We start from the raw sequence: 25985 nt of genomic DNA on the forward strand, positions 1-25985 counted from the left end.
CAATTTAGCATGCTCTCATTTGTACCCTGAAATATTTCAAAAGTGAAGACATAGGTTAGGGAAAGATGCCTTGTTTCATGATTTTGCCAAGCATTTTCCACAAAAGCGGGTATCCTTTGAGCATCCAATATCAAAATACATATATCCTCATTGAAATTTAATGAGGTGCTAAGCCCCATGACTGAAATTAAGAAAAATTAATAATCCAATGTGTCTAATATATTGATCAAGTTTGCTTGTTGATATTTATTTATTTTGCTGATGTTTGATCACAGTGTTAGGCACAAAGATATGTCAATATCTACATTATTAAAATTATGTAAATAGTAGTTTGTGTTCTATTTTTTACACTGATATTAGGAAAAAACATGAGAAATAATACAATGCATTCCTCAGATGTTTACTGACTCCTTTTAGGTGCAGAGCTCATCATTGCTATAACACTGCTTCAGCAGTTTTTCAGTAAACTGAGTCTAAAACACTTTCACCTTACAGCAAGTAAAGACAGTGTTTATATGAATTTTTATGGCTTATGCAAAAAATGATTTTGAAAAACTCCACATATTTAAAACCAGTACTTAAAATTTTCATTATAAGCCAAAATAATCTCAGAACATAAAAAATTCCAATACATTTCATATTGTTCAGTATTTCATACATTTCCACCAAATAATTGGAACTGACCACTAAGCGTTTTATTTTGGGAAAATGTATTTTGGTACTACAAGTTTTAAACACTAGTCTCCCTTGTCAAATCTGAAAGCCCCCAAAGGAAATTTCTATTAAACTAAAACAAGGTGTGGAAATGATCCATTCAAAACATGCAACAGTCCTAGCTTTCTGCCCTCCTGGAGTAAGGGACTATTTTTTGAAATAAAACTGTTATTTGAAAGGATGAGAGGATAAAAGAAATGATAGACAGATAAGTATAGATAAATAAATAGATAGATAAGGGTCTGGACAGGTTACCTTAGTGGGGAATACTCTTCCCAGTAGTATATGGTACCTTCCAATAGTGGTCTAACTTAAGGCTGGTAGAAAGAAATTTGTTAATTTTTTGCCTAGTTGCTTTTATAGCTGGCAAGTGAGTGTATCCCTTCTGCCCTGTTTCTACCATTTCCACTGTTGTGGCCTCTACACTACCATCCTATCTTGACAGCAACACCTAGCTTCTTTAGGCTTTCAATATGGACTGAGGAAGTTATCCTTCAGACCTTCAGTTCCAGATTGGGACTGAAGAGATATCCAATATGTTGGGTGAGTTTCTTTTGTGTTCTCAGCCTCTGCAGTGTGAAGGCAGCTATTATTTGGCAACCCAGTCAATATAATAAACCCCCTTCTGATATGTATTTATCCTATTTGTTCTGATTCTCTAGAGAACCATGAGTAATATTGAAACCTAGATGGACAATGGACAAATAGATGATGGACAGATAAATAGATACATAGGTAGAAGACAGACTGACAGACATCTTGTCATGATTGTGTCACACTGACTTAGTGTTGTTTTTCCAGGATTATTCCTCAGGGACATGACATTGACTTATGCCCCAGGGTATTGTGCCAAGGTAAGATTCAAAATGTGTGGCAGATGTGCTCTCTCTCGGTAAATGGAAAAAGACAATTAGGAAAGAAGTGGAAAAGGAGACCCAGCAGAGCACAGGTGCATGCTCAGTGGGACTAACTCCAGAAAAGAGTAAAAATAGAACTGGAGAATCTGCTTCCAGATTCTCTTACGTCTATTGATTCCACTCCACCATGGAGATGGTCCAAGTTGGTGCACAGTGTCCTCCTGAAACATAGAGGCCTGTCAGCTGACCATTGTTGACATGAGCTACCATGATGCTCTGCCCGCTTCATTCTGCTTCTCTTTCAGGTTTGCTGTGCCTTGGCCCTGTGCATGTGCTGTTTTCATATGTAGGACATCTTTCTTTGCTCTTGTCAGTGGTACATTATCTTCCACAGAGTATGCTTTCCTGGCAACTCCCTGGCTCTAGACCTCATCAAGCCAGCATAGTTTTCTCCTTCCAAAATTTACCCATCAGGGTTTGAATCAGCTTCATGTGTTTGTTTAATTCTCCTTAAACTTGTAATTTTGTTGTCTTGCTTTTGGTCTCATCTACCTGTATCTTTGCATTTAAGAACTGAGTCAACATTTTTATCAGAGTAGCCCTCGGGGCCTGGTTCAGTATCCGCATGCTGTCAGCTAAATGGATCACTGAAAAGCCCTCCAACCAAAATCCCAAAACAGCAGGAGTAAACTCCTCAGTGGTTTACACTAGAAAGTTGTTTAGGTATTGGATTCATTTTCAGTATGTTAGATGATTCGATTTTCATTGTATATCCGTTCTGAAATAGCATAATTCATACATTTTGCACATATATTCAAATATATAGTAAATACAAAGTCATTCTTTAGCTGCTATGAAGAGGTTAGTATGCATAAATATCAAAATCTCACTTATTCAACATATTTAAATACCACAATACAAAATACCAAGAGGATAAAGTTTTGATTACTAGAAAAATAAAATATAAAAAAACAGAAGAAGTGTTTTAAATGATAAGAAAAAAGAAAAAAAGATTAAAAAAAGAAAACACTAGCTGAGACCAGATAAAAATATGTAGATGATATTTAAAATACATATGTAGAAATATTAAAAATAGTATTTTTGATGCTTTTACATGGAAATATGAACTATGCAACCTAATTAAAATAATCGTCAAAAATGAAAAAAGAAAGAAAAAGAAAAAAATTAAGCAAAAGTAATGACTATGTGGATAAGATATTAAATAAACTGTCAGTGGAACAAGTGACTAAGTACTTATGTACAGAGTATTATTAAAAGTAGAAACACATTGATAGTGGAAAATATCTGCAGAAACTTAACATTGTGCCAATTGTAGCCACTTTGTAATATACATTCTTGCTCTTATGAAACATGAATGTAAAACAAAGCATTTAATATTGCTTTCTGGTACTGTCATAAATACATCTACTTTGAGTTTTTGATTGTTTAAGCAAGTGGCATATTCTGTTGAGACAGCGCTGAGGTTGATTATTGCCTTGCATTACATTCTCTGTCTGACTTAAGTCAACATCTTTCTGTGAGATTGTATAGCAAACAGACTTGCCCTACACAGGTCAGAAGAAAATACATTTTCTAATCACATGAAAGTAACTCACAATACAGTAGTCTTTTGACTGATTAAATCAGTAGCATTTCACTGTGGTTGAAGTTTCTTATCCTTAAGCACCATGGCAGTGGCACTTCCAAGAACTAAGATTAAACGTCCTATTTCAAAGCTGTTTTATTCCAAATGTCACAGCTACTTTCTGCCTAACTTAATTTTTGTGAAAATCATGGAATTTGCATTTTTGAGTGGTACACCCTCTTAGGTTTGGAACGCAGAAAACAACAACAACAATAACAACAACAACAACAACAACAACAACAACAACAAAACCCTTAAAGTCCACAACACAACAGATTCCTCTGACATTAAATTGACATCCATTTCAAATGAACCATATCTTTCTTGATATACATTCATCATCTGTCTTGTATTTTATTATAAATGTTAAGAGATTTTGTTTGTTTGTTAAAGCTATTTGCGACAAGTTGATTTAACGGAGTCAAGTGATTATTTTATGTACATATTTTCATCACTGTGAGCATCAGAAATTCATGTATTTGAACTCTTTAAATTAATGACTTTCTGATAATTTACCGTCTCTATAATATATACTTTGACATTTTGAATGATGCTATAAGACAAAGGGACGTAGGGTGGCTTGGGAGGGAGGGCTGGGAGATGGGAGGAGGGAGGAGGAAGGATGTGTGGGTGGTATGTACAGTGAGTAGAAAATTCCTTAACAAAGAAAAAAATAATAAAAAACATTCCATAATCTTGGATTATCACAAACTTGCTATGTGCATCCAAATCTATATTTCTCTCCCTCATTTCAAAAGCAGTCATAATATTGATCACTTATAACTGCTCATAAAATAAAGAGGTATGTATTTCTTTCAAAACCACAAATAACCACGTATGAATAAAATCATGGTAACAGCAATAGTGACCGTGACTTCCTTTAACCATTAACTTCATCCCCAACACTACACTGGTCAGTTTTCATATATGTATTTGGTCTCCAAATTCAAGTGAAATAGATGTTACCACACCATTTCACAGTGTATAGAAGAAAAAGGAAGACAAGCCAGGCAGGCTGATAAAACTCACACACAGTGACATGTAGAGTTTAGATGTAAATGTATGTTTATAAATAGCACTTGAATCAATTGATATTCACCAGTGTATGCTCACATTTCTTTCATTTAAGTTGAAAACCTTTGAAAGCAAAGCAAAGTCTCATATCTTTTTGAATCTTCCAGAGGATATTTTAATGTGTTTATGGATATTTATTAAACAAAATATTTATTATTCACAAAATTTACTGAAAGTGAGTAATAGAAAAATAAGCAAAATGAAAAAATTCATAATAAAACCCAAATGTATATATTGCATTATTAAAATGGTATATTAAGGAAAACCTGGAAGAAATGATTGTATGTAGATAGGAAATGCCAGGTGTATATATTTCAAGTTGAATTATCATGTACTTTAAATATTTTATTGTACCGTCAAGAGAGTATTCAACCCAGAAGCAGATGATGCTCTCACTGAAAGTGGATCAAGAATATTTGGAGCTACAGAGATGGCTCAGTAGATAGAGTTGCTTCATCCTAGCCTGACAACCTGAATTTTATACCCCAAATTCACATGATTGAAGGAGATGATACAATCTAGCAAGTTGTTCTCTGTCCTCTTCCCAGATGCTGCAGACACTTCCTACTCTCTCTCTCTCTCTCTCTCTCTCTCTCTCTCTCTCTCTCTCTCTCTCTCTCTCTCTCTCTCGTACACAGTCTCCCATCCATACTCAGAAAAGGTGCAGTGGTCTTTGTAAGTGTGTGATAGGCTAAGTAAAAACTAATGCAGGCTTAGCAAGACCTAAAAACTACCAGACTGTCTATACAATTGCTAAGGGAGCAAGAAGAGAAAGCAGTAAGGACGTCGTCAACATGACCCAACCATAGGAAGATATCACCAGGAAGGGAGTAAAAGACATCAGTAGCTGAATAATTCTCTGTTATTAGTTTCTAGTTTGATGGTCTTTTTAATGAGCCAAAACAATGTGAGGCAGAAGGCAAGAGAAACTTTTGACTGAATTCCTTTTTTTCTTCTTCTTTTCTTTCTTTCTTTCTTTCTTTCTTTCTTTCTTTCTTTCTTTCTTTCTTTCTTTTTTTTTTTTTTTGGTTTTTTGAGACAGGGTTTCTGGTGTAACAGCCCTGGCTGTCCTGGAACTTGCATTGTAGACCAGGCTGGCCTCAAACTCATTGAGATCCACCTGTCTCTGCTGCCTCACAAGTTCTGGGATTAAAGGTGTGCTGCACTACCACTGCCCAGCTTGACCAAATTTCTATGTCCAAAAGAGGTTAAAGGATGATGGGTGCAAACTGGAGGAACAGAGACTATCCCTCAGAGAATAGGTTTCTTGTTAAAGGAAATATGACACCAATGATGTCAAGATTAGCATCTACACACACAGGATGCACCCAGGCTCCTCATAAAAAGAATATCAGTGATAAGAGCAGAGGTGAGTCTCAAAGAGGTCCATAAATATGTGTTAATTCATGTAAGAAGGTCTGGATGAGTTTTATCTTCTTGAGTTTGGGAAAACTAAAACCATGCTCTGGTCCTTTTCTTTCTTTTTTTTTTTTAATAATTTTTCACTGAGCAATGTCAACATCATCTATTTAAATCACTTGTGGATTCGCAAAAACACACCACTTGCTGTCTGCTTATCAACATGGAGTACATTTCCTGCTGGATATTTTGACTCTTCTGTAAGCCATATTCTTGAAATGTCTTTTGTTCTTCTAAACCTATATTGTACTTGACAAGGCTCAGTTGCATTTCAGCAGGGTCAGCACTACAGGACAACTATGGTGATATTTTATTTGTACTGAAATGTGATTTTATTTGTATGTTAATAAATAAAGTTGCCTGGGAGTCAGAGCTAATAGCAAGCCATAGCAGAAGCTGGGCGGTGGTGGCATACTCCTTTAATCCAGATCACATGACAGGCAGATCTCTGTGTGTTCAAGGATACAGCCAGCATGGAGATACAGGACTTTAATCTCAATACCAACCATGGAAGACCTGGAGGTCTATACAGACAGGCAGTGATGAGAAGGTCATGTGGTTGGGTTTACAACCAATGAGAAGGCACAACAGAAAGTCTATAAAAAAGACAAACACACAGGAAGTAGGTCTCTTGCTGAGGGAAGGACAGGATTGGCAGTGAAGGGTAAGGTTTTTAGTTCTTAACTATTGCTCTGACCTCTTGGGCTTTCATCTCTGCATTGGCTCTGTGTTTCTTATTTAACAAGTTACATCTACAGACAAAACTGATTTTCACAAGAAATATGACTTGAGTGAGGATTCCCCAGTGCCTCAGTTTTCTTAATTGGTAAAAATCAAGTTGTGAGAACTTCTTGGACCTTTAATTCAAGTGTTCTTTGATCATAGGAGGGGTCAAGAATACAGACTAGACCAAAAGTGCAACAGAATATGAATCAACAGAGATTTAAGCAGAGCGAAATCTTTTTCTTTGATTTTTCTCCTCCAGGAATTCTCTACCTTGCTCTCTTTGTTCATAGTTACTCACGGGATAATAAGAACATTCTATTTCATTCCTTCACTTCTTCAAAAAGAAGGATTAAATTTTAATCCCTGGGAAACATCACTATTGGTTAAATAGAATGACAATTTAATCAAAGAACTAGATTCCTTTCTCCCTACTATCTAGACAAATGATTGGACACTGATGTGCACAGACACCATCAAACAAAAGGCTGTTGGTCAGAGATCCAAATCATCTGTGAAAACATAGCCTTGTCCATCCTTCATTTGACACATGCCTGTTTGACCTCTCCTCTTTTCTTCCCTAGTAAGTCTGTGTTTCTCTTATAGATCCCATGGAGTCATTTTGACACCAAGAGAATGTCCTTGGCTTTCTAAAACTTGGTCAGTCTTTGCCTAAAATGGCCCTCTCGTTCATGATATTACTCACCCTTTACAGAAGCCTCGTTATTTGTGTGAGTCAAATCCAGACACATATGAAATGCTCACATTGTGAACTCCTTGAGGACATAGTCACCAATAGATTGTGATAGTCACACTCATATGTATGTGAAATTCTTGCACTGTAAACTCCATGAAGATATGCAGATCCTGTGATGTGTAAATCAAAGATTTCAAAAAGGTTGTAGTTTTGTTGAGTGGCAGAATGACTCAGTAATATGTGACATTCTCTATAAATAAATGCTAACCATGGACAGTACTGCCAACACCTAGCCTTATTTTAAAACGTTGGGTCAATTACAAAAGATGACCCTAAACTTCTAACTGATGGCTAGCAGCTCCTGGCAGGATTACAGTCTATAGCTAATGTTGAAATAGTGGGTCTTTCAGCATTAAACTTATTGGTGGGTCTTCTGATTGTTTTGATACTGTCCTACTCATTTACTTACGAAAATATTTTAAAGGATGGAAGCCATAGAACAATCAGTCTGCAAGGCAAATCCTTTGAGGGAAAAAAGTGACCTTTGGATCTCATTTTCTGGTACCAATGTCACACTTTGATTTTGATTATTTATAAAGATTATTTATAAAGTCTCACCTGTACAAATCCCAATGAATTTAGTAAGTTTTACAATGGTGGCTGAGGCAATACTGAATATTGTCACAATAATGTTGAACCTTTACCATTCAAAGAAAGGGATTGTTGCTTATATATTAAAAAATAAAACAGAGTCACATTCCTGAGTTGAGGTTAAACATTACCAGTATCTTGCTTCTGGCCATACATAAGAAAATATGTGACTGATATTTTTCTCTGAAATAAAGTTTACAAAGAATACATGCTAATGTTTGTTAGGTGTGTGCTAATAATTTTTATGCTTTAGTTCAACTTTAGTACCATTTAGCATTTTGGAAAGGTTAGTTCTTTGCTAAGGGATCATGACCCTATGCTTTGTGGGGTGTTAACAGTATCCTTGGCCATAGCAGCTCTCCCTCCTCCAAACAGAAGCAAACAGAAATGTTTCCAAACATTTGCAAATGACTTACAAAGAGGGGGAATGTTACTTGTGGCTGAACAGAACTGTTTTAGGGAAATATTTGAATATATATGTATTCCACAAATAAGGTGCTACTGAAACATGAGTGCAAAGCTTTTCTAATCTGCCTCGAAATGGAAAGGAAAGGTTGGCCTGTTAATCTTCATGGCACAGCCCACTGAGAACGTGATTAATTCAAACTGCTGTCATTCTTAATGGTTTGATTTTACAGTTTTGCAAATATCTTATTCTGTAATCATTCCCTGGGGGGTTCTTAAGTAGAAATTGAGATTTTATAAATCAATAAATATAGGCCAGCATAGGTCAGACTTATAATATCTAAACTTCCATTCATGTTCCTTATGCTTTTAATTAAGTCTTTTGATTCTGGCTTTGTTTCTCAGCACATAGCTCACTTTAACATGGGTATGCAAATTAATGTACACTGGAAGCATGAAAATTAAAATTAGGCAAGGTTCTAAAAGAAATCTCGTTGCAGTACATTGAGAATTTTAATTTAATAACAGTTGTTCACAATACACTCATATCCCATTAGATACAAGGCACTCAATACCTAAAGCTAGGCTAGTGATAATTTTGTGTGTAAGCCAGATTTACCTTTTTGTTTGAAGGCACACTAAAATAGTTCTGGGTAATAGTGCTGTTCTGTAAATAGAGGTAAATCAAAGACAGAGTGGGAAATTAGTCAAATAAATAGACTATGCAGGCAATTAAGTTGGAAAGTATATTCATAAAGTACTTTTTCTTCCCTAGATATAAAATAACTTTCTACTTATTTGATTCTCTACAGGAAATCTTTCCTCCATTTACACAGCAGTTGAAGGGATACACTGCAAATAACTAGCTACTACTTTGGAAGAATAATGAAGATATGGTAAAGCAAATGATAAACGTCAGGCAATTCATGTTTGATTTTTAAGGTAAAACAATAAAAGCTACTAGTAATAATTTCACTAAACCTTTACTTGTTTCTTCAACATAGGACCAGCACTTCAGAAAAGATAATTTATTCTGTGGAATAATATTGATTTTATACATGTCTTACCAGCGCACTGTTCTGTTATCCACTATGTAGCAGTCTACCCTACCTAGAGCTTTTCATTCTACAGAGGGAGGTGATTACATATTTAACAATGTTGGTAGATGGTGGGAAACTCACAAAGGAATTCCTGAGGCAAGGATGATATTCAGTAGGCACATTCTTGCCCAGGTAGATTTGATGCCTCTTTCCAAACCTTTTCACATTGTTTTGATCATACAATTTGTGAATCATGGGAAATGATGATTGTGAAGCATCTTTTAACTTTAGAAGAATCTTAAATATTAGAGTGACACACAGAGCAAGAGTTTTTTACAGATCTGTGCTACCCAGAGAATGATTACTTTTCAGTGTGTGCGTGGTGGGGGTGATTGGGGGACAGAGGTCAGTGTCAGTGTCTTTTTTTACTGTTCGCTATTTTTAAAAACATTTTCATTAATTCTTTAAAAACTTTGCACCATGTATTGGATCACAGTCACCCTGCCCACTTCTCCCTTTACCGTCTGCTGTATCTGTATCTACCTCCCCAGCCCTTCCCAACTTTGTAACCTACTTTAATTTTTAATAATCCCCTGACTCCAATTTCTGTTGTTCATATATTCCTGGGTGTGGGTCCAATCCAGTTGATCATGGTGGTTTTGCCAGGAGATACACCACTAAAGAAAATAGACTTACCCTCTCTCTCTCAGAAGCCCTCAACTGTCCATAGCTCCTCATTTAGTGCTGGAGCTAATGAACCACTTCCCACTGCAAGGTAGAATGTTAACTAGATTGATCTTGGGTAGGCAACCAAAACTGTTGTGAGTTCATGAATAGAGCAGTCTTGTTATGTACAGAAGACAATTTTTGCTCTGGTCCTCACCAACCTCTGGTTATTATAACTTTTCTCCCTCCTCTGTAATGATGCCTGAGCCTTGTGGAGGATTTACAAATGACACATTTGTGAATGGGCATTCCCACTGACACTCTGACCAGTTTTGAGTTTCTGCATTAACCATCATCTGTTACTGCACAAGGATGATTGCCTGGTGAGAAATGAGAGCTGCACTAACATACAGGTAGACGGCTTTAAATTTAGAGGGCAGGGTTATGTTGGTGGCTATACCACCCTGAATGCTCCTGAGCACTCCTGATCTAGTCTGATCTCTACCTTACTGTTTGACACAGGCTTTCACTGAACCCAGAGATCACCAGTTGTCTAGATGAGCTGGACAGGGAGCCTCTGTCCAGGATTACAGGCATATTTCAGCATGTTGGCTTTTTGACTTGGGATCCAAACTCAGGTCCTTGTGACTTTGTGGCAGGCACTTTAAGTGAGTCATCTCTCTAGCCCCAGGGATCACTACCCTTTGATACCCTGAAAAGATTTGGTAAGCTGACCTACATGATTCTGTATCACTATCACGTAAGCATGTTGATATGAATGTGAATGAGTCTTTGCACAGAGAATTTGACTACTCCCTTTGATCATGTGTGTATTATGCTCTTGATAGATTCAGAAATAAAATGCTGATATGCTGATGGTTAACTGGTTTATAATATTGCATTCCTCTTTTCAAAGGCCCTGAATATCTTTTCTGGTCTTCCCCTTCCCCCATATTATTACATTTCATCTGGAAATGCCAATTTTAAGATTTCCTAGTCAGCTATAGTGAATAAGTTCTACTTCTGCACAATTTTTATGTCTAAAATTTGTGATAATGAATTTCAGGGTAAGAAACTGGATAAAAATTGGAGAAAAATTGCAAGATAAACATAATAGAATGGAGCTATCATTTACTCAATTTGTAGCTTGCTGAGGCATTTTACAGATGTGACAGGGATCCTTACATTATCAAATTGCTTTTTTTTTTCCTGATCAAGTATAGAGGTGTGGGTTTGGAAATGAACTACATTGTGGAGTTTTAATTAGCATTCTCTTACTACTTCAGCTAACTATCAGAAAATTCTACAAAACTTAGTAGTTTTTCTTTTTTTCGGTCCACGATCAACACAGGAATCTCACAAATTCTGCTTCAGGTTTTGTTTTCTGGCTTTGGAATTTTAAACACATTGTAGTTCTCCAGAGTATGAAAATAAAGAAACATGGACAAACTTGGCATTCAGGACACAGACCAGCCAACAACATTTAAAGTTATTCCCCCTCAGCCCTATAAAATCAATAGTCCTGTTAGATAAAAGAGGCATTTCTAGGAAGGAATGATGTGGATTACAGAGGAGCATCTGAGAGGTTCACAGGGAATAAAGGAAGAGTTAGCTTAATTGCCAAGGAGAATATGCAAATTAATTTCTTATAAACACAGGCATACATAAAAGCAAGTACATACAATATCAAAGCAAATAAGAGAATACAAACAAGGAAATTACAAATTACTTTCCAAGGGGGATATATCCTCTCTCTCTCTCTCTCTCTCTCTCTCTCTCTCTCTCTCTCTCTCTCTCTCTCTCTCTGTGTGTGTGTGTGTGTGTGTGTGTGTGTGTGTGTGTGGTTAGAATTAACCCACAATGTGGTAAGCTTTATTCTAAGATTGCTATAAGATCGGCTGCTCAAATCCCTCATCTCATCACAGTGAACTAGGAGGACTAGGTTTTCAGTCTGCACATGCTCCAACAGGCGACACAGGCCCTGATTTGCTTTTGTATTTCCTTGAAACACTCTGTATTTAAATTTCATGTCTCAGAGAGCTTTATGCTCCCATCTTCCCTGTTATTTTCTTTCTTATAATGGCTCTCATCAATCTTGACAATGTTTATGCCTCTGTTTTCCAGGATAGGTGAATGCCCATCACCCATTTGCGCATTGAATATGAACTTACAAGTATGTTCTGAATGAAATGTTCACCCCGCATCCAGCTATTTCAACTATGTAGACATCAGTTTGTCTAATAACCAGTATACCTCATTTGGCTTTCTCAGTTTCCCAGAAAACCCTCATCTTGACCTTCTCATGTTCACACATGTGCTTGTACTACCCACTCCACCACCATCCCCTTTCCTTTGACTTGCTGCTGTGGACATGAAGGGGAGTTTGGTGCAGTGGCCTGCAGTCTTCTGGCTCTCCTGATGGGCTACTAGAGCAAACTGAGATGCAGAAATATCTATAATGAGATGCTTCGGAGAAGTGCCCCTCTTTCCAGTCCTGGGAATCCTGGGCCTTGCACATGCTAGGCGTACAGACCACCCATGTGCCACACCTGCAGCCCCTAAGGAAGTATTCTGACTCCTTGGAGAAATGATTACCCTGGGAAGTATCATTTGGTGTCTTGCCATGAACTTGCATTTAGCACTTCATAAGAAGCAAATGTTTGACATGTGCAAGTGATTTACCACAGGGTCATAATGGGCAGTGTCCTGTTGCCTCCCTTTATCCTGACTATAGGATGAATTTCCCTCATAGTTTTCAGCCTGAAAATTCCATAATTTTTCTACCAACAAACCCCTCTCAACTCTGGGATTTTGCTTGTTTTTCTTTTACCTTCCTTCTGTTACTTGACAGTGGAGACACATTTTTCTGGTCCCTTCTTGGCTACTTTTTTTTTTTTCAGGAAACTCCCCTGTTTTCATCTTGGTTTACACTTGCCTTTGCATCATTAGTGCATATTATTGGACTGCAATATATTTATTTGACTTCTGCAAAAGTCTGAAATAATTTTAGAATAGGAGTAGCTATAAATACAAGAATGAATAAGTGAATAAAAACAGGATGGAGAGGAGAGGACAGAAACAAATTAAATCCTCAACCTCAGAAGGGAATAGGAAAGGTCAAAAGCTACTGAAAACCCTAAAGTCTATTTGAAGGATGAGCTCACATAAACCAAAAGACAGTACAGTCTGCAGGAACACTGTAGCAGACTTGCTTTCCAGAACTGTTCAACAGTCTTGGTCTTCTATAAGTCAGGTGTCCTCCCTTTCCTTCCTCATGCCAGCTACAGGGCAGGCATATGATTACCATAGTTCTACACTGTAGGCTGGGCTTCCTTTTTGACATCATAGTCGTGAAATTTTCATGAAGGGAGTGGTATATGTTAATCTTTAGACATAGTTCTCTGTGCACACCCCCACACACACTTGTTTGGATTGGCCCAATGAAGGTAGAGTAATAAAAGTACTTTGACGAGAGACCGGGAAGATGACGCAGCAGTTGAGTCATTGGCTGCTCTTCCAGAGGACTAGGTTTGGGGTTTGATTTCTTATGCCGACATGGTGGCTCACAACCATCTGTCACTCCAGTTCTAATGTATCCAATGTGAACCTCTAGGGATACCAGGCACGAAAGTGGTGTAGAGATACACATATGGACAAAATACACATGCACATAGAATGAAAATTAATGTTAAAAATGGTGATATGAAGGCAAGCATTCTAAATTGGTGTCCTGTATCCCATTCATTTATGATTGCTGCTTTTTACCGTTTTCTTTTGAATATGAAGATACTTCTTTACTTTGAATTATTTGTAAGACAAGTTGATTAGAATTGTCTATATAATACAAGATTCAGGAATTGCAAACACTGTAATGGTTGACACTGACTTTTAAGCAGGATTGAGTCTCAAATAATCCAGAAGATAAATGTCTGGGCATGCTTGTAGGGTATTTTCTTCCTATATTGGGTTACTTGAGTGAGAAGATCCACTCTAACTGTTGGTGGCAATATTAATGGGCTGGAGATCCAGACAAAGAAAGGGGAGAAAGCCAGGTGAGCAGAGTAATTCTGCCCTTTCTGTTCCCAATGGTGAATGCAAGCTGAGCAGAGCCTTAAGCTCCTGCTGCTCTGTCTTTCCCCTGTGATGGACTGAACCTCACACTGAGCCAAAAGGAACTCTTCCTTTCCTAAGCTGCTTCTGTCAAGGGCTTTGTCACAGCCATGGGAAAAGCATTGACATAAATGTGTATAGTTCAACACAGTTCTATTAGGACTTTTCTATTGACATTTCCCCTGAGTGACAGCCTGTTCCTGGATTTGCCTCTGCAATCATGACCCTTGACAAGATACTTTAACTCACCTCCCACATCCACTTTCTTTACAACACATTCACATTTTATGGACTGTCCTGTTTTTTTTTTTTTTTTAATCACATTGATTGGTATTGTGATCATTGCATTCTGCAAGATTTTTGTATTTCATTTGTCCACTATTTTTCATTTATCTACATGTAAGCTTTCCCCCTTTGCAGATATGTTTATAAGGGAAATGAAGTTGTTAAGAATATTGCAAGACAGTGGCTAAGAATACAGTTTGGCTGCTGGGATCTCACTCACTATTGGCAGCCTTGGTTTCTTATCCAAATAACAAAATGGTGCTCTGAAATTGTTGGAGACTCCTGGTTAAATATTCTTACTTTTCATGTATTTAAAAGTTTTGCATGACTTTTTGTTTATATATTATATAGAATGTTTTGTTTTTTTTAAAAGCATATGATTTCTGTAGCTGTTCAAAGTAAATTCTGTATCTTATTTCTCTTCCCTAAACACCTGAGATACTAAAAAGAGGATAAGAGTATATGTGACAGTAATGATGATCTGAAACATCTTTGTTGTATTTTCTATTAAATGGTTTTCTTTAAAAAATTTTCTCATAAGTTAGTTTTGTGTATTTTATGACAAACATTCCACAGAGGTAATAAGTCTATCTCAGTCGGATTATAAATACTGTCATGTCTTCTCTGTTCAATGTGACCCAAGAGATGTTCTCATGATCACAAGAATTTCAAATGCAAATGCAGCCTGAGGTAACTTAAGAGATACAACAGCACCAAGTTGGCCACCATTTCTGTGTCCCCAAGTCTTCCCACTCTTCCTTTCTCTGTTTTTCTACCATCAGCAGTCACAGCAAAGGAGCTGATTCTCTTACCTTCCCCAGCTATTCAATTCAACTACAGTTTTACATGTTATTCTTTAACCAGGTAGAATATTTAAGGCATAGGGAAAAATGCAACTGGGTATAAATATAAATCCAACTGTGTTTTATACAATGTAATAATGCATATAATTAACATATGTGATAATGGTTGCATGCACTGCATTTTATATATTTGCATATTAATATAAATATTGTCCAGTAAATAATCATATACATGTTTGTATATATCTTATATAGTATCTCATGAGTTTCATAAATGTAGACAGAGAGGAAAGAGAGAAAAAGAGAGAGACTGAATGATAGAGATGATAGTTCCAGTCACCTTGATTCTCTCTTTAAAAAGTCAGACAACTGCAACTTAAACTTCTTTCATTGATTTAATATTGAAGTTTTGTTTCACAAAACACTTATAGTTGAGGTAAACATATGATCATAGAAGAATCTAGCTCCCTGTCTCTTATTACCTTTGGAAGGTTGGAGTCAAGGATGGCTAAAGATGGAGCATAGGGTGTGTTTCTAAGGTGAGTCTCTCTGATGTCCACTCAGGAATGTGGAAAGAGAAGTAATGTAATTAGATGTCAACATCTAAATGGGAATGAAAATGGGAGAAGATGTACTCCTGGATGGTTTGGAGGTATACTTCTTCCTTAGAGATCTTTAATCTCCGTAGGGAGGAAGGAGAAAGGATATTTGTATACATGTGCATTTTGAGTTGAAAGTGAGGACCTTGATAGGACCCAGTGGAATTTCGGGCTCTTGTGCCTAGTTAAGTTTAATGACAGAAAAACAATGTCAGTCCCACATGACTGGCTCAGTGACTGCCAATAGTAGGCATAGCATAGCTGTGTTTTCCTGCAGCAGTGTCTGAATTCATTCCAAAGGTACTAAATGCCACCCTGGATGAGATGAGCTGGTACACTGGTGCACCTGTTCACTACCACCTACAATCTGATGGACAGGGGAGTGACTTTACTCAAAGATACTATGACCAAAGCAAACAAGGAATCCCTAAAGCTGGGAGAACTCTCATCACAGTGCCCTTTTCACTATGCCTATCTGCATGCAAATGACTGCTTCAATCACCTAGAATCTGAAGAATGGCTGCTTTATCCAATCATGTTTAAATTGGACAAGAGTAATGATAGGAATCAAAATGAAAGAAATATCCCCAATCCACAGCCTTGACAAAATGAACGGATTTCTTCTGTTGGCATTCACCGTAAGTTCTTGTCTGTAAGTACAAAGAACTACAGGCAGCTAAGGAATGCGAAGAGCAGAAGTGGTCTTCCCCAGGGAAGAGCACACCAACGGATTATTCAATATCAAGTGATCTGTCCCCAAAATATACATAATACAGTCTTAACAAGTTGCACTTATGCATTTAGGAATATGCATGTATGTAGAGATACATTATATATATATATATATATATATATATATATATATATGTATATGTATATATATATATACATATATATATTAACATATATACATATATGTAACAGAGAATGAGTTTGGAAGAGAGAGAAGGTATATATGGGAGGGTTTGGAAGGAGGAAAAGAAGGGGGAGGTGATGTAATTATATTAGAATTTCAAGGAATAGGAAAAATAATTTTAAAAAGCATAATTAGTGTTCCACCAAATGTGAAGTCATACACTCTAGTCTGTATTGTTTTACAAGTGTGTTTTTCTATTGTAATGAATGGATTTCATTAGAAAGATTATGTTTAGTGGCTTTTTTCGTAGTTTAAGTCTGTATGATTATTTTCTTAACCATTCTTTTTCATTGAACATTTACAATGATTTATAAGTGGATTCAACAGTGCAATGAGTGTCTATAAAAACAGCTTTATGTATCCTAAGAAAAAAAGAACACATATTGCCCAGGATTCAAAAGGTAAATATTGCCTTTACATTTCAGAGATGCCGCTTGTGACTGAACTATTGGTCACTTCTTTTACAATATAAACATAGCATGGTCATCAGAATGCAACCAGTGTTTATAGATTGACAAAATATGTAATACAATGATTTAGAAACAGTTTATTCAGAAAAAAATGCTTCCTGAATACTATGGGGACCTGAATTCAGTACACACACATGCATGCACGCGTGCACACACACACACTCCATGCATGATAGCACATGTTTACCATTCAAAGTCTGAGGAGAAAGAGACAGTTGGATTTTCGATGCTTACTGGATAGCCCTCAACTAGAGACCATCTCAAAAACCAAACACACTCAACAAAAATCAAGGTGGCTGACCCCTTTGTAGTAATGCTCAGTATAGTTGACTTCTTGCCTACACACACACACACACATACACACATATACATACACATATATGTAGATCTCTGCACATATTACATACAACACAATAAAATAAAAGTAAGAAAAATGAACCTTAAAAGTAGCAATTGAGTTTTTATTAAAAAAAAAAGACCTGATTTTTCACCATCCTTTTCCAATATGAATTATGAAGTGCTTTATCAGCTCTGGGAATTGAGTATTGATTTTTAAAGGCATATTTAAGCTATTTTGCTAAGAAAGGAATTCTTGCAAACAGATTGCTGTAAGTTTCCATTCAAGGACATCAGCACTAAATGTCTTTAACAGAGTGTGTTGCAATGCCTGAATCAATATTCATAGTTAAATTACATTTAATTAAGTATAAAAAACCATATAATAGTTGAAAACCAAAACGTTAATGGGTAGAAGCAGTTAATGCCTGATTTTCCATAATTTATTTGCAGAATTCTAAGGAAGATATGTAGACACTTTCATCTGTAGCAGTTTTATACAAAGCTTATTTTGTTAGTGATTCTCTAACATTAACTGTTGTTGTCTTTATTTTAGTGAAATTCTTGGAAAACTCACTATATAGCATACTATATAGAACACAGTATTTTTTCTATTTCCCTTAATACATTTACTTACAGATCTTAACGCACTGTGGGGAAGCAAATAACAGAAGCCCTTATAAGTTTTGAGATTTTTTTTTAGTTTTTAATGCATTTTACTTCTTACTAGGTTTTAGTTTATTGAGACACTGAGAAAATAGCTCACAGAATTCTCATATACACCATGCAATGTCTCTTGCTATTTACATTATAAACTACTACTTCATATTTGTCAAAATTAAGGAGCCACTAGCAATATGTTATTATTAAGAAGTGACATTTTGGAGCCTGTTCCCTATAGAGGGATATCTTGCTCAGCCATGATGCAGGGGGGAAGGGCTTGATCCTACCCAGATTTGATATGCCAGACATTGTTCACTTCCCAGGGGAGACCTTACCTTCTCTGAGGAGTGGGTGGAGGTGGAATAGGTGGGAGGTGGAAGGGAGGGTAGAGAAACTGTGCTTGGTTTGTAAAATTTAAAAAAAAAACAACTTTTTAAATAAAAAAAGAAAGAAAGAAAAGAAGTGGTTTTTTTTTTTTTTTTTTTTTTTTTTTTTTTTTTTTTTTTTTTTAATTCAAACTGCTTTGATTTTTCCTCACATCATTTTCTGCTCTGGGGTCTTAAGCAGATGGTACTTCGCACATTTTCTCACTGTGTATCCTTAGCTTCTCTGTAGTCTGACTGTGTTCTATGTTCTATAACCTTGGCACTCCTGATGAGTATTAGCTGGTTATTAGAAGGAATACCTTCTACTGGAATTTGCTGGCTGCTTTTGTCATGATTGATGTGGGGAAGAAAGACCAGGTAGTCAAGGTTCCTTTTGTACCACACCATATGGAGTGCAAATACTATCAAGCTTTTATCATTGGCGATAATGACCCCTATCATTTGCCTTCTTTTTTCTCTTTCCCTTGGGAAACTTGACTCTTCTCCCCATTTCTTACTTCTGTTTCCCACACTAGTGAAAATACACCAGAGACCAGCCAGTTGGCTTTCATCTTCTTCAAACACAACATCAGTGGGGCTTGGGAAAACACCTTCTTATCCTCTGTTACTAGGAGATATTTCAGCAGTAGTGTATTGATTTCCATAATTAGTTCTAGAACCATCTCTGGCTCTCAGGAGTCCTGAGTGTTAGTTTCACAGGGAGCTACTAGGAAGTCATTGTTTCAATTCTCAGTTGTGTGTATATAATAAGCTCTGTACAGATTGAGTTTTAATCAGCCATCAAATAAAATGGATGTTCTGCCTTAACATGGACTGTTCTTGAATTTGTTCAGTATATTAAATAATATGAAAATAGAAAGTTATAATGATGTTCCATTCTCCAAATTAATAACAATTAATCATCAGATTTCTAGGAAATAAATGGCCTGAGTTAGATTTCCAGGGACTCATATAGTGGCAGGAGAGATGTAAGTTGTCCTCTGATCTCCACATTCCCAGAATACTATGTACATACCTTACTCCAGTAAGTAAATATATAATTTAAAAATCAAAATATGTGTTTTCAGTTGTAAGTCACAATGAACACTAGTCTCTAAACCTCCTTTTAAAATGCATCATATAAAGTAGGGCAGAACATGAGCTATATTCAAGAAACAGCAAAGTTTTGGTCCTGTGAGTTTTAGAAGTGCTGAAATCTTAGTGTTTTGTTTTTATTCCTTTGGCCAGTGTTTTTTGTTTTACCATGTTCTGGATTCATGAGTTTAGTTGAACATTGACACCTGTGATTCACTAAGAACACTCTGACAGTAAAAATTGGGTTGATTTAGGTTTAAACAGAAGAAAAGGGATTTTAAGGAGTTTCTTCCCCCCTAAAGTTTTCAATGTATTTGTACTATACAAATAAACTTCCCAATTCCTTAGGCAAGGCAATTTCACACACTAGGTCAAAGAAGAAGACCATTCTAGCACAGGGACCTCCTGTCTTAGTCTATAACAGAGAAAGTATGGAAGTGTCTTTATTGAGTTCTACATCGTATGTACTCTACAGGTATTACCACAATTCGCCTTCACATCAAATCAGCATGCTTGTAATTGAACTTCTGGTGTCAGACCAGTGGTAAAAGAACAGTCATATTTATGACTCTCCTTCTACTTGGATTTCTTCATCACTCTGTCTTCCGATGCAAATAGATTTTTTTCAAACCTTCAGGTCATGGATAATGTTCTCTTTATTATATGGATGATAAACAAGTTGGAAAGTGAGGAGGTCTGTTACCACTGTCTCCATTACTGTCCTTCAGAGCTACTACAATGAGGTGTGCAACAAGCTAAAGCAATGTTTTCTAGGCATAGATGTCACATTTCCTTTCCAACTTGATCACATTTGTGGAATGTTTCCTAAAGGGAACATGCTTCCTTGCTGCTAACAGCATCAAATATAAGCCCTATTAATTGTCAGCCATCTCCAAACAACGAAAAGGAACAGTCTACTTCTCCTGCATTTGATTGCAGCATGATATATGCAGATGTGTAAGGGCATACACAGATCCGTACACAGTACCCCGGAGTTTAATGCAAGATACTTAAAACTAAATGCCATTCCCACATTTCTAACAATTAGCAGTATAACTTAGTCAAAGTCACGAAACCACACATTTTCTAAATGAAAATCAGAGATCACAAACCACAGAAAAGAAACTAAAGTTGAGAGGTACATGGTATAAACATCATGCTTACAAAATCAATACTGGCCTTGAAAGCAAATGATATCAAGAGAATTGTAAGGCAAATGATCTGTTGATTTTGGGAGAGTGTTATGACCAGTGAGGAACTCTATTGTTTTTCAAGTTGACACAGACCTTTACAATTCTTTTGAGGGATAGCTGGGGATTTCAACTTAGTGTGAGTGAGGGTCAACAGGCTTCCCCAAAGTCCAGTGCCTCTCCAAAAGTCTAAGCCAAGCAGATCTTTTAAAACAGGATCAGCTCTCCGTTAACCTCTAGCCTCCCTTTCCAGGTTTGGCAACATAAACTGCATATACTTTATGCATTTGTGGGTCTTAATGTGATCCTTCTTGTCTGTGAATTAAAGTAAATCAGTTGAGGTATATGAACTGAAAATTCTCCAAAATAATATTTGAAAAATAGTAATAGTTTGAAAAAAATTAAATAATAATGGATGTTTTAATTACCACAATGTAAGCTTCAAGGAATATTAAGTCTATCCTTTTTGCTTAGTGTTGTATTTATTGCACTGGCAATTACGTGTGTATCATACTAGAGAGTAATTTGTTAGATATGTGTTGAATGAAGAATATTAACTAAATAAAAGAATCAAGAGATTAAAGAATAGAGACAGGTGTTTTTATTTGTTTCCACTATTTGAATGCCTCCTCAAAATAAGGGCAATTTAAAATATCTGCTGTTTATGCTGAACTTCACTGAAGCAAAAGCACAGACAATACAAACCCAAGTGGAAACTTTGAGTATAGTTGTGTTAAGGTCTTTACAAAATGATACTTTAGAGAATGTAAACAATTGACATAAAATGATTTGGACCTCTTCAAAGGAACATAAGAATCTAAAGAATTATATACCAACCATAGATTTCCACATACTCATATACATATGCCAATTTCTTTCTTTATATGGGATATTTAACGACATACATGGTGTGCTTGTAAGGTAATTGCTTTGTTGTAATCTGCAAAACTGGTATTTGACTATCCTGTGTGAAGAAGATCAGATGCCAATACCGAGAGTTTCAAGTGTAGGGTTTAGACTTGGAAGTACTAAATGTTTTAGAAAAATAGATCATGTTAAATGTTAAATCCATGATCATAAAGAAAATGTCAATAAAAAAGTTGAAAGCACACAACTGCAATACCATGAATGATACCCAGTTACTCCTTAAGGATCTCTCATATTCCATTTCATGTTCTGTTTCTATTAATTTTATTAATGGGACTTTGAAGCTCCCATTAGTTTTAATTTGATTTCTCAGATACAATTACAAAAGCCTGCTGAGATTTGCTAACTCTCACTGAGACACACACCCAGCAAGAGATGGTGGTGGGGTCCAAGGCTACACTTGTTCCTCCAGGTCCTGTTTCAGGAAGCTTGGCCACCCTTAATCATATGCTTTCCTGTCATGTTTATGCTGTGTGCTGAAATGATGGGCTAAATGTATTAGTAAATAAATCTTTCTGTTCCTAATAGAAATGGAACTTCTGCTTTATGTATGTACATGGGGGATATTTCCCCACTAATTACAGTGCACTAAATTTGGGTATTTTAGCTGATGTCTATGATGGTCGGGCTCACAGGTCAACTTAAATGTATATGATAGCTAACTGCTTCCTGGTGTACATTGGGAATTACTCCAGCAAGTGCACAGATTGGCAGTTACTCTATGTTCCTCCTCTGTAAGATGCTGTGAAAATGGGATAGGGATAACTAGGGCACTACACTGTATAGGATCCCATTTGGGATTTTTCAGTTTTACATAAGATTACTAATCATACAATGGTATTCCAAGGCATATTCACAGTACGTACATGCTAGAGCCTGCCATGAGTTCATTTCAGTAACCTTTAAGATTTTGTGTGTGTGTGTGTGTGTGTGTGTGTGTGAATTTTATCCTAAATTTACACTTTTCTCAGTAGCTAAAGTTTAAGCAGGTACTCCAACAAAGCTACAAATCGACGACGTTTGTTTCTCCATATAAAGGCAATTATAAGTGTCTATTGTTTGTCTTGAACTTTACTTCAAGATATTTCAAGTTCTTGAACAACAATGCAAGTTGAAAATCAAGAGTCCCTATTTGTTGGTTGACTGGCCACTTGGTAGTTTGTTAGGAAGAGAACAAGAGAAGAAAACAAACACAATTTTGTTTCTCCTCACAGAGTGTTTCTACTTCCCTGCTCCTCTGATATTTTGCATTCAACATTGGGATTGACTGACAAGAAAGTAGCTGTAAAAGGCTTTCCTCTGCAATAAAGCTGGTTTCCATGGTGCTGAATTTTTCACTTAAAAGCTATGTGTGGGTCCTTACATACAGAATGTTAGTGCCCAGGCCAACAACAGTCACACAGGGTCATAGAAGGGAAACATGTATGCTGTATGTAAACATCAGTATGTGCAATGTTGCTTCAAGCATTCTAGCTCACATTTAAAGGAATGAACTTTGATTATTTCAAGGTGTGAATCATAAGGTCAGTGAATGATGTTGGTTGTTTTCATTTTGAAAACAACTTTCAAGTGGTTGATTGTGATTGTTTAGGACTTGGCAGAGCCATTTCTAACACAGGGATATCATTTTCAAAATGTGTAACTCAAAAGCAAAACACCAATTGAGTTAATAACCACTGGAAATCATGACACATTTTCATTACTTTGTATTCTATTCATTATTGTTCTACTAAATAAAGCACCTTTGATTGCATCCAAAGTCCAAGCTTGAATATATCTTGGGCAAAGATTGTTTCAGTTATAATCAATCATGACTCTTTTTTTAAAAGGTTTGGAAATCTATTACTATAGGGTCTAAAGATAGAATAAATGCATATTTTCCTCCATAGTCTAGGTGAAACATGTAAAATTAGTATTTGGAATTTTCCCTTCCCTTAAAAACTAAACTTCGTGTGCCTAAAGAAAACACTCTTCAAGCAGTAAGCTTATTTGCAGGGGAAGGGGGAGTGTCCATCATACTCAGTGACAAAAGCAAATAAGCAAGCAGAAGACTGAGTTTTTCTAAGGGGCTCACTCGTTGAAGGTCAGTACTCGTGTGGTCACCGAGGGACATGAACTGCTCAGGAGCCTCGCTCTGAACTCTTCCGTAAGTTGTCCTCACACTCAGTCAATTCCGAGAAAGAGTATGGGCTAGAAACCTAGGGTTTCTTCTTTTCATTGCTACGTGAGAGATGGGAGAAGCTGACAGACATGTGTCGGCTGTCCACATTTCACTTATGGCTCTCCCTGTGATGATCTCTAATAAGAATAAGAACTAAGAAGGCAAATTCTGAAAATTGAAGTAGAGAACCCATATTAGTTGGAAAGGAAAAGTTGAGCGTCAGTGCTCAAAGCCCAGACCCCTACCGGCCCAATCTTGGTAGTGAGAGCTTTGCATGCAGGTGCATGAGTCCACGCGGGCCTTTTCGGGTAGTGATGCTGACTGTTCTTTTGTGAAACCCAAGTAGTTCCGGTAGTCTCTTTTTAATCTCTAAGCCTCATCTCTCCCAAGAAATTATCTGGCTTGTGGATTAGATGCTGTTGAGTGGCTGGCAGGAGGGTAAGATTGGGCAGAGAAAGGAAACTTTAGTGTTCAATGACCATCCTTTCAGCTCCTTGCATCCTCAAACTATCTCCAGTGGACACCTCCAGACTTCCCAGACTTCATTCAGAAGAATCCAATTTAGAGATGAAAACTTGGAGGCTCTGAGCTAACGGGCTTTGCTATATTCCCATGATGCTAGTGGGTCGGTGATTCTATTCTTAAAGGTTCTGACATGCTTGAGTGTAACCAGGACTAGTGGACTTTCACTTAGGAATCTGGAAGAGAGATCTCACATGACCCCTCAATCACTCAATTCAGGTGGTCAAAGGTACGAGCAATTTGATGCCTAGCTTAGGAGGCAGCCCAATTGAGCCTGGATCCCTGCACTCTGCTCGGGTTCTTGGATCTCAGATTGAAAAACCCGCCAACCATACATTCCGGGAAAGCCTGGCACCTGCCAGGAGGGAAGCAGTGACGCGACTCCCACTTTGTTGTGGAGCTTTTGGTGCGCACTGATCCCCACCACCCCGCAGTTCCTGTCCCCTCACCAGTGCCAGAGCGCGCTGTATTGCCCGGACCCACTGCGCCCTCGGCGGCCACGGGGAGCTATAAGCACCCCTGGATCCGACAGCGTGGAGCGCTTCCACGGGCTCACTCACCGATCCTGAGCACTTGCGGGGCGGTCTGAGGGATGATGTAGCACAGGAAATAGAGGAGTGTCCAGCTGGTGTCCCTGGTCCAGAGCCTGGGCTGGATGAGGACTGTGCTGCGCTCCATCTTCCAAGCTTCTTAATTCATGCCGAGACACAGTCGTGGCCTCACGCCCGCGAGATGCACCCAACTTGGGCTGGGTCCCTGCTTCATCCTCTCTGGATGCTCTCAGGTTGCACACCACGCGCTCTCTGCTCCCAGGAGAGCGAGATGGAGGGAACCCGCGTGGGGACGTGGAGCGGGCTTGTGAGACTGAGCTGCTTGGGGTTTCGTGCACCGGTCCTTAGCCCATCACTGCTCTCCCTTCTCCTCCTCCATGGGCCGCATACCTCCAAGAATCAGCAGGATCCCGCTCTTGGAGCCCAGAAACCAGCTGAGGAAAGTTGCTACCTCGATTTGCTGGAACGTCTCCCTCATTCGTCCTCTGCTCAGATGCAGAAATGATGGGTGGGGGAGTGGGTAGAGGATGCAGTGAGTAAAGGAGAAAAAGGGGGGAAGAAGACATCCAAGGAGAGAGGAAACTGGGTGAGTTGGTGCAGCGCTCAGATCAAGCAGGATGAGCTCCAGCAGGTTAACTGGGATACAAGCCCAGCTTTGGCTTCTTTCTCCATCCTGCTTCCCTCCTCCCCTCTTGGCCCCACCCTTTATTTACTGCCCGCCCTGGCCAACCCTACTAACCCAGCCAGACACACTCACACAACCGCGTGCATACGCGCACGCGCGTGCGGACACACACACACACACACACACACACACACACACGCGCGCGCGCGCACACACGCGCACACACACACACACACACACACACACACACACACACACTTACACCATGCACGCACACATGCAGTCACTCTTCAACTTTGCGCTGTGGTGTTGGAAAGTACATTGAGTCGTGCATCCCCGAGACAGATTAAATCTAACCCATTAGTCCCTAGGCAGAGGGAGTTCTGCTCTTTGTGAATGACAGCCTTATCCCTAGGCGCCTCTGCGGGGGTCTCAGAGATGACTAGCACGTGATAAGAAATCACAACCTCCGAGGG

At 37.9% G+C, this 25985-nt stretch overlaps 1 protein-coding gene across 7 annotated transcripts in view; it reads right to left on the bottom strand.

The window, feature by feature from the left end:
• Positions 1-25567, bottom strand: part of Grik1 (glutamate ionotropic receptor kainate type subunit 1) — a 404890-nt gene extending 379323 nt beyond the window's left edge. For all 7 annotated transcript variants that reach the window (XM_036203403.1, XM_036203400.1, XM_036203401.1 and 4 more), the window contains exon 1: positions 24894-25567. In XM_036203403.1, coding sequence (XP_036059296.1) covers positions 24894-25011 — 118 coding nt within the window. In that variant the 5' untranslated portion in view covers positions 25012-25567. The remainder of the gene's footprint in view (positions 1-24893) is intronic.
• Between the last annotated feature and the right edge of the window lie 418 nt (positions 25568-25985).

This window comes from Onychomys torridus, chromosome 12 (assembly GCF_903995425.1).
Source record: "Onychomys torridus chromosome 12, mOncTor1.1, whole genome shotgun sequence".
Lineage (NCBI taxonomy): Eukaryota > Metazoa > Chordata > Mammalia > Rodentia > Cricetidae > Onychomys > Onychomys torridus.